The 19,384-nt window shown below is 46.7% G+C and overlaps 1 protein-coding gene across 1 annotated transcript in view; it reads right to left on the bottom strand.

Moving 5' to 3' along the window:
- The window catches only part of ABCA13 (ATP binding cassette subfamily A member 13), a 372,949-nt gene that overhangs the window by 107,078 nt on the left and 246,487 nt on the right, over positions 1-19,384 (bottom strand). The window contains exon 48 of the mRNA XM_035026542.1: positions 15,448-15,556. Within this exon, the coding sequence (XP_034882433.1) occupies positions 15,448-15,556 (109 nt within the window). The remainder of the gene's footprint in view (positions 1-15,447; positions 15,557-19,384) is intronic.

The following is a 19,384-nucleotide window of genomic DNA, read 5'->3' as shown; positions in this document are numbered from 1 at the left end:
CTATGAGGCCAGCATTACCTTAATCCCCAAACCAGGCAAAGACCCCATCAAAAAGGCGAATTTCAGACCAATATCCCTGATGAATATGGATTCCAAAATCCTCAACAAAATCCTAGCTAATAGGATCCAACAATACATTAAAAGGATCATCCACCACGACCAAGTGGGATTTATCCCTGGGATGCAAGGGTGGTTCAACATTCGCAAATCAATCAATGTGACAGAACACATTAATAAGAGGAGGGAGAAGAACCATATGGTCCTCTCAATTGATGCAAAAAAAGCATTTGGCAAAATACATCCTTTCCTGATTAAATCTCTTCAGAGTATAGGGATAGAGGGAACATTCCTCAAGTTCATAAAATCCATCTATGAAAAACCCACAGCGAATATCATCCTCAATGGGGAAAAGCTGAGAGCCTTTCCCTTAAGATCAGGAACATGTCAAGGATGCCCACTCTCGCCACTATTGTTCAACATAGCACTAGAAGTCCTAGCAACAGCAATCAGACAAGAAAAAGAAATAAAAGGTATTCAAATTGGCAAAGAAGAAGTCAAACTCTCTCTTTTTGCAGACGACATGATACTTTATGTGGAAAACCCAAAAGACTTCACCCCCAAATTACTAGAACTCATCCAGCAATTCAGTAATGTGGCAGGATACAAAATCAGTGCACAGAAATCAGTTGCTTTCTTATACACTAACAACGCAACTGTAGAAAGAGAAATTAGAGAAACGATTCCATTTACAATAGCACCAAAAACCATAAGATACCTCAGAATAAACCTAACCAAAGAGGTGAAGGCTCTATACTCTAGGAACTACAGAACACTCATGAAAGAAATTGAAGAAAACACAAAAAGATGGAAAAATATTCCATGCTCATGGATCGGAAGAATAAACATTGTTAAAATGTCTATGCTACCCAGAGCAATCTATACCTTCAATGCCATCCCGATCAAAATTCCAATTTTTCAAAGTGCTGTAACAAACAATCCTAAAATTTGTATGGAATCAGAAAAGACCCCGAATCGCCAAGGAGATGTTGAAAAAGAAAAACAAAGCTGGGGGCATCACGTTGCCCAATTTCAAGCTATGTTACAAATCAGTGATCACCAGGACAGAATGGTACTGGCACAAAAACAGACATACAGACCAATGGAACAGAATAGAGGACCCAGATATGGACCCTCAACTCTATGGTCAAATAATCTTTGACAAAGCAGGAAAAAACATGCAATGGAAAAAAGACAGTCTCTTCAATAAATGGTGCTGGGAAAATTGGACAGCCACATGCAGAAGAATGAAACTCGACCATTCTCTAACACCATTCACAAAGATAAACTCATAGTGGATAAAAGACTTCAATGTGAGACAGGAATCCATCAAAATCCTAGAGGAGAACATAGGCAAGTAATCTCTTTGACATTGCCCACAGCAACTTCTTTCAAGATACATCTCCAAAAGCTAGTGAAACAAAAGCAAAAATGAACTTTTGGGACTTCATCAAGATAAAAAGCTTCTGCACAGCAAAGGAAACAGTCAACAAAACAAAGAGGCAACCCACAGAATGGGAGAAGATATTTGCAAATGACACTACAGAGAAAGGGCTGGTATCCAAGATCTATAAAGAACTTCTCAAACTCAACACCCAAAAAACAAATAATCAAGTCAAAAAGTGGGCAGAAGATATGAAAAGACACTTCTCTGAAGAAGACATACAAATGGCTAAAAGACACATGAAAAAATGTTCATCATCATTAGCCATCAGAGAAATCCAGATCAAAACCACATTGAGATACCACCTTACACGAGTTAGAATGGCAAAAATGGACAGGGAAAGAAACAACAAATGTTGGAGAGGTTGTGGGAAAGGGGAACCCTCTTACACTGTTGGTGGGAATGCAAGTTGGTACAGCCACTTTGGAAAACAGTGTGGAGGTGCCTCAAAAATTTAAAAATAGAGCTGCCCTATGACCCAGCAATTGCACTACTGGGTATTTACCCCAAAGACACAGATGTAGTGAAAAGAAGGGCCATATGCACCCCAATGTTCATAGAAGCAACGTCCGCAATAGCCAAACTGTGGAAAGAGCCGAGATGCCCTTCGACAGATGAATGGATAAAGAAGATGTGGTCCATATATACAATGGAGTATTACTCAGCCATCAGAAAGGATGAATACCCAACTTTTGCATCAATATGGATGGGACTGGAGGAGATTATGCTAAGTGAAACAAGTCAAGCAGAGAAAGTCAATTATCATATGGTTTCACTTATTTGTGGAACATAAGGAATAGCATGGAGGACACTAGGAGAAGGAAGGGAAAAATGAGGGGGGACGGAACTGGAGGGAGAGATGAACCATGAGAGACTATGAACTCTGAGAAACAAACAGGGTTTTAGAGGGGAGGGGGGAAAGGGGGATTGGTTATCCCGGTGAAGGGTATTAAGGAGGGCACGTACTGCATGGAGCACTGGGTGTTATACGAAAACAATAGATCGTGGATCACCACATCAAAAACTAATGATGTATTGTATGGTGACTAACATAACATAATAAAAAATAAAAAATTTAAAAAAAGATGTACAGCAAAGTCCAAACTCTCACATTATCCAATGGCCCCACTTTTGCCCCCTGGAAAAACAGGATTGCTACCATGGTCTCTCATCTTTAACTGTGAGTGTGCTTCACCTCTTCCTATACAGATGTTCCCCACTTATGACGGTTTGACTTAGGACTTTTTGAGTTTACAGTGGTACAAAAGTGATACACATTCAGTAGGAGCCGTACTTGGAATTTTGAATGGGATCTCTTCCCGGGCTGGCGACACGAGGTACATCCTCTCTGGGATGCTGGGTGGCTCCCCAGCAGGTGCACGGTTCCAAGGGTCAACAGCCGATGCCCTGACAACCCTCTGCTCCCACACAGCTGCTCTGTTCCTCACCTTGCATTCAGTCAGTTACAGGAGAGAGTCAAAATTTTACTATAAAATAGGCCTTGTGTTCAAGGATTTTGCCCAACGTAGGCTCATGAAGTGTTTTGAGCATACTGAAGGCGGGCCAGGCTAAGCTCTGATGTTCGGGAGGCTGGGTGTGTTCAGTGCATTTTTGATTTACAATATTTCCAACTTAAGATGGGTTTATTGGAACAAAACCCCATCATACGTTGACGAAGATTTGCACTTCTTTGTCCAGCCCCCTCCCTACTCACGGCTGCTCAGTGATGATGTCCATTTCTGAACACCTTCCCGCGGAAGCCCAAAAAGCCGTAAAGGGACGGGAAAGGCGGTCCTTGGGTCCTGAGCCCTTACACATTCCTGAGTAGAGACCAGGGGCCGGCATCCCAACGTAGATGAAGATCCACCTGTGGTCACGTGCTGTCCATGGTGCGGGACGTCAGGCGTTTGTAAATTCTTACAGAGCAACTGCGTCACATCAGTGCGAGCTCACCCATCTATAGAAGCCAAATCTCAAGTGCAGATACCAAGAAAGCCACGGCTCCAGCCATTTCCCCACCAGCATGCCACGCACCTCCCTTCCGCATACACGTCTCATTTTCCAGGGAACGTATCTGTACGGTGGGAGGGAGACGGGGGGGGGGGGGCTGCAGGTCAAATGTCCCTGCTCTGCTCCTTCTGCAGCAAAAAGCTGCAAACATTTTTGTAGAGAGTGCAATTACAGAATGTTCAGTGACCGTGATCGGTTTCTTATTTTGATCAGGTTGCATAAACACCTTTTCTTGCTTTCGACCATGGGGTCCTTGCTGAAAGATTAAGAACAGCACTCTGCTGTTGGCTTTCTGTCTCCTCGCTCCTCTGCGATGATTTATTGCCCTTCCCTTTCCCGTGGGTCCTGGATTTGTGCTATCCTCCCCTGGCTGTAACCTAGCAAGCGGGACTACATCTGGCCCTCCTCCCACAGGTGACGTGAGTGACGGCTCCTGCGGTCCCCCATGTGCCAGACCCCTGTTCCGGACACTTCCGTGAGACGTCTTCTCACTCGGTAATCGGATGACGACGCCCGACGCCAGCACGATGTGCGTGAATATCTTCGTAAATCAGCTTGCAGCATTCGGGAACTGGGGAAAACGGAGCCCCGTGAAGAGTCCCAACTTGGACACACCCGTGTCTTCCAGAGCCGAAACGGGAGCACAGAGCTGTGGCAAATGTCCTGAGCAGGTGACATGGGCAGGACACGGGCAGGACCCACGCACCCAGGGTCCCAGGCCCGTGCGTGTCTTCAAGTCAGCTCCCAGCACTAGGTGAGGAGAACCCTCCCTCTGCACAGCGCACAGCGCTGCCAGAAACACGCCAACACAGACAGAGAATCTGACCAGGGCGGCAGGGGGAGGAGCAGATACATGGCACATAACAGGCCCCAGGAGAGGAGCACGCACGTCAGCCTTCCTGCCCTATCTTTCTGTCCTTCTGCTCCTGAAACATAATAAGCCTCCGGGCTCTGCCCACCCTGGGTCTGAGAAGGACAAAGGTGCTGAACCCCACAAAGTACAGCGGCCGCCCCTCGCTTCCCGGGGCCTCTGCGCATCCACAACTCCGAGGGGCCACGGCTGTTCCTCCAGCACAGACTTCCAAGAGTCCCCTGATTTACATATTCTACACACGGTAAATATGGAAATATAATCTTTGGAAGAAGCGCGCGTGCTCTGAGGCTGTCTCCCGGGCCCGGCAGGGAGTCCTAATGGCCCTGGAAGGCAGCCCTCCAGCTCAGGGCTCAAGGCAACGGAAGGGTCCTGGGCCCCTGTTTAAAAGGCCACCGTCACGCTAAATCGTCATGGCTGTACCCATGTCCGCCGTGAAAGTGAGAAATGCTCTTCGAAAAGTAAGAGACGGAGACAGACAGGGCCATACAGCACAGTGCTTAAGAAGGAAGCCATCCGATAAGCAGGAAAACCCTTGAACCTGCTTTCAGAGACTCGAGCCCCGCTGGGCACTTACACAGGCTTTGGCAAGACGGCGGCGCATCGCCGTCAGACCTGCATCAACAACATTCTGATTTTGTTCTGATCTGATAGAAATCTGGGCTCCAGAGGACAATGACGTCTCATCGGGGTTTTGTAGGGATTTGGCGTCTCCTTTCAACGGTGCCCACCCCCCGCCCCACCATGCGGCACCTGCAGATGGGCATGGACAGGCAGCCCCCTCCCCTCGCCCCTGCAGAGCTCCTGGTCCCCAGTGGGACTCAGTCCACTCACAGGAGGACACAAAGGAGGCCGCAGGTGGGGAGGGAGCCCTGGGGAAGGAGCCGGGGCCGATGACACACACACACGGGGCCAAGTGCAGTGCGGGTGGGCAGCCCCTTGACCTTGAAGCAGGTAGAGGGCGGGCAGGTGCTCACCAGGAAGCCCCTGGGGCGGGCAGCTGTTACGTTTACCCATGCTGCCTGAGCTGCTAATTTTCACACTGCAATTTGCTATCACTACATTCCCTAAAAGAGACTCTGCAGGAGGAAACATACTGCAAAACCAAAGTAACATCTCTCTACACGGCTACTGAGATTTTGTTTGTATTTTGCAAAAAGTCGGGGAGGCTGACACGGAGGGTAAGTAAGGCTCGTGTGTGCCTATTTTCTCAACAATGAAGGAGCACTAAGAGAAGGCACAGAGAAGACGGCCCTCTTCCTCCCCGTGAGCCCCGAGTTTCCCTAGACCCCCGAAGAGAGAGGAGGGACGCGACCCATCTCACAGATCGGCATCCTGCCAACGTGCCTGTCCTGGGACAGCGCTCAGCTTAGAGACGGGATGGCTGCAGGGGGTGCTGGGAAGGGGAACCCCGGGAAGGAAACCGAGGCACAGGGAAGGTCTATCCACTTATCTAAGGCCATACACAGCAGAGTGAGACCGACAACCCTGATTTTCTGGATCCCAGTTTATCCTTTTTTGGTCAAACTAGAAAAATCATTTATAGCCTTTGACGTCCTCCTTATAAAAACCACATTATTTCACTGGACAATCTCCGTAATTGGGCTGTTATTCCCATTGTATTGTGTGTGCTCAGAACTGCATTTAGGTGACAATGGTGTCGTGATGGAATCGGGGGCTGACGATGTTAGCAAGGGGTCCAGGCCCTTCAAGGGAGGCGCTGCGGTTTCAGCCCACAAGGAAAGGAAGGGACTCTCTAGCACCAACGTCAAAAGGTTTCAGAAATGATATTTCGACATGTAAATTCTGCAGACGCTTGAATGATTGGTCTTTGATTACTCTTCTCGCTTATATTCTGGCTTTTCCAAAAGAATTGGCCCACAGCAATGTATAAATGTGCAACATTAAGCTCTCTCTCACTTACTATTCTCATCATGGTTTCCAGACTCTGTATATCTGTCATTTGTAAAAATGCACATCTGTGCTTTTGTCTGTTACCCATTATGATAGAAGATCCTTGTCTCCAACTCAACAGTCACTCTTGCGTCCGTTCCTCTTATAAAATGTACATCTCTGCAAGTATCAATGCCCAGATGTCTGTAGGCATCTATACCAAAAGAACAGAATTACCTTAGCATCAGTATATGTGCAAAGGATTGTTTTCTTCTCATTAATTCACTGTGAGCCGTTGGTGAGATACGAAGGACAAAAATGTGCATTCAGCCTGACAGAATATTAAAAGAAATGTATGAACTTTCCAGGAGGTATTTCGATGGCTTTCTTTCTTTCTCTCTCTTTTTTTTTTTAATTTTTTGCATTTTTTTTAAAGATTTATTTATTCATTCTGAGAGAGAGAGAGAGCATGTGTGCACTCAGGCAGGCAGAAGGGGCAGAGGGAGGAGAGAGAATCTCAAGCAGACTCTGTGCTGAGCACAGAGCCCTACATGGGGCTCGATCCCATGACCCTGAGACCACGACGTGAGCTGAAACCAAGAGTCAGATGCTCAACTGACTGCTCCACCCAGACGCCCTTCTGTCATCCTCCTCTTAATCTCTCCTGGAAGAAAGACTGTTTTCCCTCAATATTAAAGTTATTACTCTTATTGAATAATGTCAATTGTAAAAAGTTTTAAAAGAAAGAGTAAAATTAAAATAAGTCCTAATCTAATTCAAAACCAACCGGAGGTGATCATTGTTTGCACTTTGATGTCAATTATTTCAAAAGGTCCACAGTCTTCTCGACATATGCACGTTATTATTGAATTATGTCTCACATTCTTTATCTTCTACTCCACCAATCATTCTTGACATTCAGTTAATGTTTCCATCACACACGTGCAAACAATTGCATCTATGTGCTTCCCTAGGACCAATGTTCACCAAGTTCTTTTATTCATTCTGTGGATTCAGTGTTTTTGTGATCTTATTTTTGATCACCCTCTCAAGTGATGTCCTTGGGCATTCTTTTTTATTAGGATATATCTATAGCAGGTTTCTGAGGCACATGCAACATAAGTCCATCTCTATGGCTTGGTTACTTGATGGCAACATCTTCATTAGATACCAAATTTGGGGGAATTATTTTTCTTTTTCTTTCCATATTCCATAGGCAGTTTTGAGGTTGTGATTAAAAAGTCAGAGACCAGATTCTGGAGTAGCCTCAATCCTGCCAGATCCTCTCCCTTACCATGCAGACATCATAAAGCAGCAAGCACACAAAGGCTGACAGGTGGAGAGAAGGCAGAGGCCGCCTGGGGACCTCGGGATGTGAGGAAGAGCACGGCAGGTGGCAGTGAACTTCCGGGTGTCCTTCACGCCTCTCGTATATCCCAGATGAGGCACAGCAGAAGCCTGCAAGATGGGAACTGCCAAGAGCAGAGGACTGTGAGGGTCATACATGTATACCTCAAACTACCACCAAGGAAACCAGATGAAGGGATATACTGAAAACGTCGAAAATAAACCAAAATGGAACCCTGAAAAGCTGTTCAAGTCGCTCACAGGAAAGCAAGAAAAGAACCAGAGGAAACAAAATAATGACGTAACAGACTTAAGCTCACTGGTACGTGAAGTTTGTTGATTATAAATAGACCAAACGAAAGGCAGAGATCAATGCAGTGTATGCACCAACTGTCGGAGCCTCAAAATACAGGAACCGAAAACTGATACAGCTGAGAGGAGAAACGGATAAATCCACAATTATACTGGGGCATTTCAATACCCGCCCCTTCAGCAGACGATGGAACAGTCGGACAGAAAATCAGCGAAGAAAGAGATGCACTGAACCCCACAACCGGCCAACAGAACCTGACATATACAGAGCGGTCCTACCAACGGCAGCTGAAGACACATTTTTAATCACCCGTGGAGACTGCACCAATGCAGACCACACGTGGACCACAAAACAAACCTCCGTCAAACTTAAAATGATGAAAATATGCAGAATGCATTCTCTGACCACAGTGAATCAAACTAGAAATCACTAAGTTAGAAAGACAACAGGCAAATCTCAAAAACCTAGAATTTACACAACATGCTTCGAAATAACTCCTGGGTCAAAGACGAGATCTCAAGGCAAATTTTCCAGAGTCAGAAGCTGGTCTTATCTGTATTACTTTCAAAGTATTCAGTTCTTGCTACTTACAGCTTTGTAAAAAATATGTATATATTTTTTTTCTTTATCCTTGAACTTTTGAAATTTCAGCAGGATTGTTCATTGATGATTGCTAGTTCCATAACTCCCAGTCTCCCAGTTCAGGAATTTTGCCTGAATCACGGCAAACTCTTGCATTGGTCCAGACTTGTATGTTTGGGTCTTGCTGCTACTTTTCTTCTGACATCGTTGTTTATTACCTTAATCACTATTCGTCTGCTTTCCTTCTCCACCTAATTCCTCCGCCTCTTCTCCTAGTCAGTTTTTATATCACCTTTTTCCTCTGTGTTCTTAGGGGATATTTTGTGCTTGTTCTTTAAATCAAAAATTCTGAGTGGGGGAGAGAGCTGTGCAATCAATAACCTGATTCTCTGTATCCAGTGAAAATGTGTATTACCATCTGTGTCTTAGCCAGCTCCTTTTTTACTGAAATATATCTGACATAGAACATTGTGTAAATTTAAGGTATACAACGAGTGGATTAGCTACATTTATATACTGTGATATGACTGCCATGTAGCTTCCGCTTATCACAAAAATAAAGCCATAAGCTTCCGCTTATCCCACTCTGAACCTCAGCCTGGCCTTTCCTTCTGATCTGTCTTCTGTTTCCCAGAGTTCACACATTTCCTTGTACTTATGTGGGAGTGAACTCATAAGACATTTCCCGGGATAAGACCTTCTGGGTGTGTGCCGGGCTCCCCCGCTCTGAGGTGCAGGGCAGTTCCTGGACCACGCAGGGTGCGATGGTTGATGCATCTGTTTGTGCTGTTCTTCCTCGATCCTTCTCAGTGCTCAGAGTCCTCCTTCCCAGACTGTCACCCCCGTGCTCTCAAGTATCTCCAGACCCCTAGCAGAGGCTGAAGGTCACTGATGACAGCCAGTTCCTGATCCCCGCTAGCTGTTCCTTCAGAAGCTCTACTAAACAGATCTGACGGGATCCCCTGTTCTCTCGTCTGAACTGGGGATTTATCTTATTTCATCACTAGTCATGCGGGGAAAACCATCATCTGTCACTCCTTGCTCCCAGGCACATTTCATCCCCACCCCAGCTTCAGGCACATCATCATCCCAGCAAGCAACCTGTGCTGACCGACGTCCTGCCTCCCTGAGGCCCCTGTTACCCCGGTGAATTGTAGCTTAAAGAGGATCCAGAAGGAAAGTACCGATGAGGAGGAAGGTGGGGTGGGAAGGAAGAGAAGAGGTTTTTCTGGCTCTAGATGCAGAGCTGCCCTACCCTGCCCCCCAGCAGGGGTCCTGGGTTCCTGGTAAGGGTAGCGGTGGTAAGGGAGGCAGGTGGTCCTAGCACATGAGGGCAGGGGAGAAAGCGAGGGCGAGACTCTATACCCTGATTCCCACATACCCTTTGTTTCCCTGCCTCAGGTTTGACAATGTCCATCAGCCATGAAGTTCCCCAGTTTGGACCAGTGCTTCTCAAACCTGGCTGGACGTGAGAATCACTTGGGCCATTCAAAACCTCCTAACAGGGGCAACTGGGTGACTCAGTGGATTAAGCGTCCGACTCTTGATTTCAGCTCAGGTCACGATCTCAGGGTTGTGGGATGGAGCCCCGCATCAGGCTCTGCCCTCAGCGGGGAGTCTGCTTGAGATTTTTTCTCTCCGTCTCCCTCTGCCCCTATCCCCCCGCCTCTCTCTCAAATAAACAAATAAATCTTAAGAAAAAAAAGTCTATTCAGGTCCCCTGCTCATTTTTTATTCAGGTTATTTTTCTGATACTGAGTTATAGGAGTTCCCTATATATTTTGGATATTAACTTTATATGTGTTTGATTTGCAAATATCTTCTCCCATTACATAGGTTATCTTTTCATTTCCTTGATTGTTCCCTTGAATTAAGCTAGACCCAGAAGAACAAATACCACAGGATCCCACTTACCCAGGAAATCTAAGAGAGCCACCGTCACAGAAGCAGAGAGTAGAATGGTGGGTACCACGGGTCGGTGGGGAGGAAGAAATGGAGAGAGGTTGGTCAAAGGGTATGAAGTTTCAGCTATACAAGTAATGAGTCTTAGAGATCTAACGTACAGCATATAACCTAGAGTTTAAAGTACTGGACTGTATACTTAAAAATTTGCTGAAGGGTAGATCTTAGGTTGCTTTCTTATCACAAAAGTAAATAAAGACAAGGTAGGTAGGTAAGCAGGTAGGTAGACAGACAGACAGACAGATTTCGATAGGGCAGGAGGAAATATCTGGAAGCAAAGGACATGCTTACGGTAATGACTATGGTGGTGGCGTCACAGGTTATCCTAACCTCCAAACTCATCACGGTGTGCACATTAAGCATCTGCAGCTTTTTGTATGCCCATCACTCAAACCTCCATAAAGTGGCTTAAAGAAAGAAAGCACAACTTTGAGCAGAAAAAGGTAAAGAAGGATGAGAGAGACCATGTTGACAGAGGCAATGCGGGTGCACAGGATGACAGGTGAAGGGGGCTGGCACACAGAGCGGACAGACGCAGGGCAGGAAATGAGGTTGGAATGCTAGGGAACATCTGAGACGGGGATCTAGGGGCAGTGTCGGGGAGACAGCCAAGGGCCCGTGGGGCAGAGCGACGCTGCCTGGGGAGGGGGTTGGACAGAAGCTGAGGGGCTGCCGGGCCAGACCGGGGAGGACCCTGTAGGTCACAGGTGAGGGTTTGTTTTTTCTTATTAGTGATACAGGAAGCCGGAGGGATGTGTGATCTGAAGGACACATTCCAGGGGTGACTGTGGACACTTGCGGAGACCTAAGACGGGCTAGGGGGCAAGGGGAGCACAGGGGCTCCCCCAAGACGCCGGTTCTGGCACCCGGGCAAGACCAGGTGGTGCCCTGGACCAGGTAAGTGTTGGTGCACGTTGGTGAAAATATGCACATTCAGCATTTCAAGTGCAGAAGGGACAAGGTTTGCCAATAACCATGGGATGTGCACGGAAAGGCACAGCTCAGATTTGGGGTTTGGCCTCTCCTGACCCATCTCCCCTGGAATCCTGAAAAGTATCACGTGGCCCGCAATGCAAGTACCTCAACTGCCGACGGAGAATACAGGAAGGAATAAAGCCTCAGACAGGGCCTCCGCACCGTGTTCCTCTCCTCCGCGGACGAGCTCCCACAGCCACACCTGCGTCCCCCAGGCTGCGGGGAGCACTTGTCCACTCCCTGTCCCATCACCCAGGTGTGCTCTGGCCACCTGCATGGTCACGGAGCAGAACACCTGTGCAGCAGGAAGGAATCTACCTGGGAGAATTCACCATGCAAACCACATCTATTCGTGGTAAGCCAGCGCCGGCCTTCCCTGGGACTTTAGAAAATGACTCCATTGGAATGGACTCTACTATAAACCTTCTTTATGTTGGGTTCTGTGCTTACGACGAGGGGCTCTGAGGAGCTGCCAACCCGCTGGGACACAGCAAGGTGGCCCACCCTGGGCTCTGGAGACTCCTATCGGGGGGCTGGGGCTGGGTCCAGGAAGTTCCTTCATCTCTGAGGCAGGGATGTCCGCGTCATGAAGACCCTGTCATGGGACCGCAGTGATGAGAGCAGGATGTGCTCTGTGTGGTATGGGATCGTACGTTCAGCTAGTGTTTCCAGGACGCCCCTCGGAGCCCGGTTCTGGGGGGCTGCTGGGGCCCAATGGGGAGCAGGGCACAGGCTCTGCTCTCAGGGGTCCATCCACACTCTACATCAGGTAGCTTTTCTCTCATTACACCAACGAAGCAGCTAGTTCTAGCTCTGCCCATTCCCCGATGCACAGGAAGCCTCCAGGGCTAGAAAAGAACGCTCCTGTTCAGAGCCCTCATCAAACCTCTGATACCGATGCACAGACCATCTCCCGGGGGGCGGGGCTGGGATCTGTATGTCCCCTATTTCCCGCACAAACCTCCCTTTGCCATGACAACCGCCTAAACAAGGCAAATGAGAAATGAAATTCTGACAAAAACAAATAAAATACCACTAAAGTTTCCAATCACTGAGAAGAGATGTATTTTTCAAGTCAGCGCGACTTTTCAACCAACGAAGAGTCCACCCCTTGCAAGAGACGTTTCTGAGATGAACGTCCCCCAGGGCATCCGATCACCAGGAAGCCGAGCACATGGGACACATGGGACTGACACCCACATCGGGCCAGCGTCGTTCCCATGACCCCAGACAGTGACCTGCAACACAGGGGCTCGACCAAATACAAGACTCAAGATTGTGGCTCATGGCTGGAACCCAGTTTAAGGCTTATGTGTTTAACTCAAGGTCTTACGAGTTAAGGTACTTTTAGTAGTGACACCTTTCTGTTCCTTGGGAAGGGAAATTTTAGTTGCTGTGATCATGGATTTCATCTCCTGGGACAGAGGCTTCCGCCCCTGCCTGATTCCTCCTCTTGCCTCCAATCTGTCTAGACAGCAGGAGCTCTAAGGAGCCGGGCGCCCCTTAGAACCCTCATGACAGCATCTGACCTCCACTGTACACAAAATCTCTACTCCTTTATGGTTTCGCCCCCACACACTTGGTGACTGATGTCACACATTATCCTGTTCCCAGTAACACAGATTTATAGTATTTGATGCTTTTACCTTTATAGCTTGTACAAGAGTAAAAAGTGAGGTTACAAACCAAAATATTCCCTTTCACTCCATCATCCTCCCCAAACCTCCGATCATTCCTTGTTTGCATACGCACATGTGCACACACACACAGAGTTTCTCTTCTCACTCGTTTTCAGCAAGCTTCCATAGAGCAGAGAATAGCTGTTCAGTCTCCTAAATCCCACAAAATAACCTCTCTCAGCGTCTTTCCATCCACTCGGATTTCCATCCCTACAACTCCACTGGACCAGCTCTCTGGAGGCGACCAACCTAAGCCCTGCATTCTCCCACTTCCTAAGGATCCAGGCAGAACCGCTCACTGATGGCCTTGACCGCCATCTTTATTAAGGGTAAGGTTGAAAGGTTTTGTTCACGCTCCTACTGAACTTGTCCTTCTCATTTTCTGAATCCTACAGCACATTTTCATCTGACGTGTGACTCAAACCAGGCATCTCTACACCTGTACGCATCATTTTACCCCTTCTCTGAACACATGTTTCTCCTGACTTAGTTCTCATAATCTCATCAGTACTGACCAGGATCGTCATCTGTTCTTAAGAGCTCAGATTTCTAATCTATATCCTTTAAACTCTCTCTCTACATTTCTTTACTTGTCAGGTTCTTTAAATTCTCTCCTTTCCCCATAAGTAACACCCCAAACTTTTCTCCCATCTGTCTGAACGTTGTAATTTCATTTTTTTTCCCTCCAGAGTCATGCTAGTCTTGGATGGGTTACCTCCCAACTGTGAGCAACACACTTCCAATAGGTCACTTGATTGCAACCAGCCCTCTACCCTTTAACACATGGCTTCCAGATTATTTGTCTAATACATCACTTTGATCATGGCATCCTCGTTCTCAAATATAAAGGCTGTCTATTAAGGAAAGTGCATAGTCCTCACTCTGTTAGATGAGGTCAAGCAGAATTTGGCCTCAGACAACCGCGGCTGTCTCTCTACACTCACCTTTACGACAAGGTCAAACTGGACTCCCACCATTGACCTTGAAAGGACACTGTGTTTCTCTTGCACTGTTAATACCTACAGTAGCTTTCGATCAAACTTTTGCCCATCCTCCAAGATCCATTGTTTGTGAACATGGCTCCAGGAAGCAGTTCTACTCATGCCCATCAGAACTGACCTCTCAGTTTGCTGGAGTAGTAAAGCAAAGGCTCTGTTGTCAGCTAGACCTAGAGCCCCATCATTGCCCCACTACTTAACCTGCTCAGAGCCACAGCCTGTAGGTGATTTCTCTTAACATTGGTTTTCTAATCAGTGAAGTAGGTTATTAACTGGCCGCCTTACAAAACCGCTATGAAAATGAAATGACATGGGTGTTAAATATCTACTAGAGACCCTCATACATTCCAGACACTTAATAAATACGGCTCTGCTGTCCGTCATCTGAGGGATCTCTGCGGTTTTTCTACTTTTCTTAGGCATGCATATTTTCACTTCTGTATATTACCTACTATTGTTCCAACATAACTAAAGTGTCACAAAATAATTAAACCTTGTTTCATTAAAAACTTGGTGCATAAAGGAAAACAAATATGGAAGTAAAAGATAAGGCTGGAGTAAAGTGAGAACATATGGGGATAATCACTCTGCGTTTACTCCCACGTGGACTGACGCCTCAACGAGTCTATCTTGTGAATAAATTATAATGGATATGGCCTGTCAGTGCTTATACAATTGATTTCTTTCTTACCTTTTTAAGAAACTGAAAGAATTTGATAAATTACATTTATCCCACCCAAGGGAAGCAAATAACATCCACTTAAATCAATTAATTTCACTCTGGATTCCAGAAATGAATTTGTGTCAATTTTTCAAAGTAAGTCTTTTTCAAATAAATACCAAATAACGTCATTATTTCAAAATACGAAAGCACAGGGGGTAAGTCCTCAACCAGCTTAGATAACTGATGAGTTGAGGGCCCAGCACAGAACAACAGATTATGATGTTCACCTTCCCTACATCATGGGTGATCTCTACTGTCTACAAGAGTATTCCATATAATAATGTTCTAAAAAAGAGAAATTATTCTTGGTTCTGTAAGATATTAAAGTCACGAAGAGGGAACTCTCAGTCATCTTTAATCCCCTTCACTGTGCAGATTTGGTCATAACTGCAAGAAGCTAAGAACAGTTAATGGCCCCAAACAGAGGCAAATAGGGCCCTACCACTTCGCATGTATTTATATACAAACAGACTGCCCCATAAAAACCTTCTCACCATGCTTCACGTTCATAGGCTTGATCTTTTCTGCTTCTTTCACCTTTAAGAACATTGTCTTTTGAGAGCAACGAATGATGATGCATGAAAAACATTACCATATTTTCTCCAGTCCTGGTCAGGGGGTAAGTGTCTCCACAGTATAAGGTTGTTCAGATGATTTAAGTATGAAGGTAGGGAATGAAAGCCCTTCTGATTGTACCACACCTAAAAAAGAAAGATAACATAATGGCTCTCATGAAATTAGTTCCTAATCCTTCATTGGCTATTCCTGGGCACAAAGGACACGTGTCCGTTAGGTTCCACGGCACCTGAACGTCGGACCCGGCGCCGTGTCCCCGCATGGCTGGCAGAGGGCAGTGAATTTCAGTCCGCTAATTTTATATTTATCCCAAGCATATAATTTCCAGCTAAAAATAGATGAATTTTCCCCAGAACAAATGCGAATGTTGCTCTATAATTATATTCTCACAGCGAAAAAGGAACCTAAACCCATCATTTTTTTTTTCTTTCTCAGTTGGTAAGCTAATAAAATTTGACCTGCAAATTAAAAGCGGAGAAAATGACCAGAAAAAAAATGATTACTTTCAAATTAATAACGGAATGCAGAACATTATTTCTCAAAATACATTGGACTGAACATTTGCTGAGCGTGGAGAATAAAGTAGCACGCTTGTCAGACAGGCAGAAGATGGAAGAGAGGACAGGAGACAGACAATGTTATTAAAGCCGAGATAATAAGGAGCAGGAAAAAGTACTAATTGAACCTCAGTATCTATATTTCAAGGTATCAATATTTTAATGAACTTTTTTTTTTTCAAAATACACTCAGTTCGGAAAGCTGGTGAGGTGTCTTCGAGAAATCTAATGACTCAACTGGCAACTTGTGGTCTTAATTCCATCCACGGGACAGCTCGTTTCTTTAGACGGTGCTGTCTTTTGTGACAGACAACCATTCTCTGCAGAAGCAGAGCTGTTCCCACAAAGTTGGCGCTCGGAGGAACCAATCCAGGTCCTCACAGTTTGCAAAGTTAGGACCACACCTCAAGTCCCTTGCTTGCAACTGCGTTTCTTTGCCGCATCATCCCACTAGGATCGTCTTCCAACCAGGGTCCTGGGAGGCAGCTGTTGTGCCCATGGGAACAGCTAAGTAATAAACTATTGCTCACGTAGTTTCAAAAAGACAACTCGTCTACCAGACAAGGTTCCCCGAGTCTTTCTCGGGTAGCTCACTTCCTTCAGCAATTCAGAAAACAGACCCCTTATCTCTTCCATACCAGCTACCACTACTCACCCTTCAAATAGTTTCTTCAAATAGTTTAAGGTCATAGAGAAATTTTTTTGCCAATCATTTTTTTTTTTTTAACTCCAAAGAGGAAGGAATCACGCCTGGGTGCTGTTAGCCACAGGACCCAGGACATCCTGGGGTCTTCTAGGGTGCGTCTGAGCAGATCTAAGGATTGCCTAACAAATTATTTTTATATTTCTTATTTTTTTGTTTTTAGTAAGCTCTACGCCTAATGTGGGGCTTGAACTCATGACCTCGAGATCAAGTGTTGCACGCTCCACCACCTGAGCCAGCCAGGCACCCCCTGGGTAACAAATTTTTAAGACACAGATGTGTATTCGCAAATTCACAGATGTGTGTAATTCAGACATTTCATTCTGAGAAGTACGGGAAGGCACAGTTTCTGTGACGGGGAGGTTCACACTGACCCACGGGCTCGCATCCCAGAGCAGGGGTACCTCCTGCGTCCAACAATGACTCCTCCCACGCAGACCCATCCTGCCACCCCTAGGCTCACACACACAGGTAACAGCCATTTTTCTGGAAATGACAGGAAGCTGGGATCCTGCTGAAGTCAAGGGGCAGGTGGATATAGTAGGAAAAACCCTGCCAGTGGACACCGGAACTCCCGGGATCACTGTCCGTGACCTTACTCTGCCCCACGCAGTGGCTCCCTGACCTGCTTCACCACAGGGAAAGAGGAGAGACTATGGTGGTCTTTTCCCTAGGTCAAGGGTTTTCTATTTTCATTTTGTTTCATTTGTTTGTTTTAATTTATTTTAAAAGCAGGGTGGAGCTTTTTTCAACTTACGAATGATACGGAACACAGGTATGGAGACCCAAGTGTCACGGCTGCAGTCGGGTGGCAGGGTGGCCCGGAGCCCGTTCACGGCCCGCCCCACTCTCTGGGGGCTCTGCGACACCTGGGTTTGCATTTACAGCCCCGCTTCCTCACCTTCCCTGTATCCACACCTCCACACCCTCTGTGCGGCTCTTATGCCTCCCCCTCTGACTGTGGGCTCAGTCACGTGGCTCGCTCTGGCCAACAGAATGTGGCACGGGATGGGTTTGAAAAGGGCTCACCCAGGCCTGCAGCCCCTCTGTGCCTCTGCTGAGCAGAGTCCCCCACCGTCATGCCGGGGAGGCCAGAGCCAGCCCACCACACGTGACCATGACTGGCCAGGTCCATGCTGCTGAGCCTCGAGCAGGAGGATCCCTGGACTCAGGAGCTGATAAAGGTTTCTGTGGCAGCCACGGAGATCCACGGCAGGTCTTACACAGCAGTCTTGCGGCAGCGGGTGACTGATACACACATTGGTACCGCGCTCATGGGAACGCCGTTACCGTCACAAACATGGAAAATATACGGCATTGGTTTTAAGACAAGCATGTGGGTGACAAAGAGACACTTAGAGAAATCTGGAAATTACAGGAGAAAAACTTTAGAACTGCAAGGGGGGGAAATGGCAAGAAAATTCCTACCCATAACAGAAGAGATGCAGTTCAAAACATCTGGTAAAATGGTCACCTGTGGTAACTTCAAAGATAGAAAGTGTGCCCACCGCACTCCTTAGCTGGAATTTGCAGATCTGGAGACAAAATGTCAAGAAATAGCCCCAGAATGGAGACCGAGTCAGGGGTATGGCAGCCAGAAACTCCGTGAATAACGCTGCAAGGGTAGTAGAGCTAAGTGACCCTCTCAGGGGGACAGAAGATCATCTGGGGACCTAGGGGGGATGCCTCGCCGTACCCTGACATTCCCAAAACACCAGGGAGTCCATTTAGAGGGCGCAGCGTGTCTCAACAAGAACCATGTGCGGCCATGGACCTCGAGCGGATAAACAGCCGCCAGGGCTTCCCAGGGAGCGAGGTCAGGAGGGTTCTGCCAAGCAGACAAGACAAACAAAAGGGCTCTGAGCCCAGCTCTCTATAGGCAGGACGCAGCCTGTTGCTCAAAAGGCATATTTCCAAATGTCCCCTCCACAGGTGGCCATCGAATATGATGAAGAAGCAAGTGACAGAGAGCAGTCAGTGGCCACGGAGAGGGTGGAGTGAGACCACGCCCCAGGAGCAGGACCAGCGCCGGGTGAAGGAGCGTCTGCATGGGGAGGGACGCCTGGAGCGCTTGCTGAGCACCGGCCCCAGGGACCTGTGAGCTCAATGAATGTTCCTCGTGGATGCTATTGATGGCTTATGGTTGTTTGCCATATAGAATCACCTTGACAGGGAGTGATTAATTCACGGGGGCGGTGGTGGGGGGATACTCTTGAATATTTGAACTTGAATATAGAACTGAATCTTCATTTCAGTTCTATAAACTGGCCCTTCCTTGGGAGGAATTTTAAATTCTTTAGGTAAGCAATACACACTTTAGGATGATCTGAAAATGAACATTCCAGACTTAGCAGAGTCCAAAGGAAGAGCTTTTCTGCCTCTTTCTTTTCTTTCCTGCTTTCTTTTCTTTCTTTCTCTTCTTCCCTTATTCCCTTCTTTTCTTTTTTTTCTTCTCTGAAGAATGATTTTCTAAAACACGAGGCTGTGTTCTGGAAATAAGATGTGGGATTTCCTTCCCTGCCAGCCCATAAGTCAGGACACGGTAAAATCCAGTAACTGATGGAGGAAGTTAATCTGCTTTCAGAACACATTATGACACCTCAAAACAGACCCTTCCTGTCAGGAATCATGAGTAACAGTGTCTCAGAAAAGCAACTAAGTAGCTTCAAGGGGAAAAAAAATCACTCCATGGA

Source organism: Mirounga leonina, unplaced genomic scaffold, assembly GCF_011800145.1.
Source record: "Mirounga leonina isolate KUSES-001 unplaced genomic scaffold, KU_Mleo_1.0 Mir_199, whole genome shotgun sequence".
NCBI classification, from domain to species: domain Eukaryota; kingdom Metazoa; phylum Chordata; class Mammalia; order Carnivora; family Phocidae; genus Mirounga; species Mirounga leonina.
Note: the sequence above shows the minus strand (reverse complement) of the source record. Positions and strands in the feature narration are given on the sequence as shown.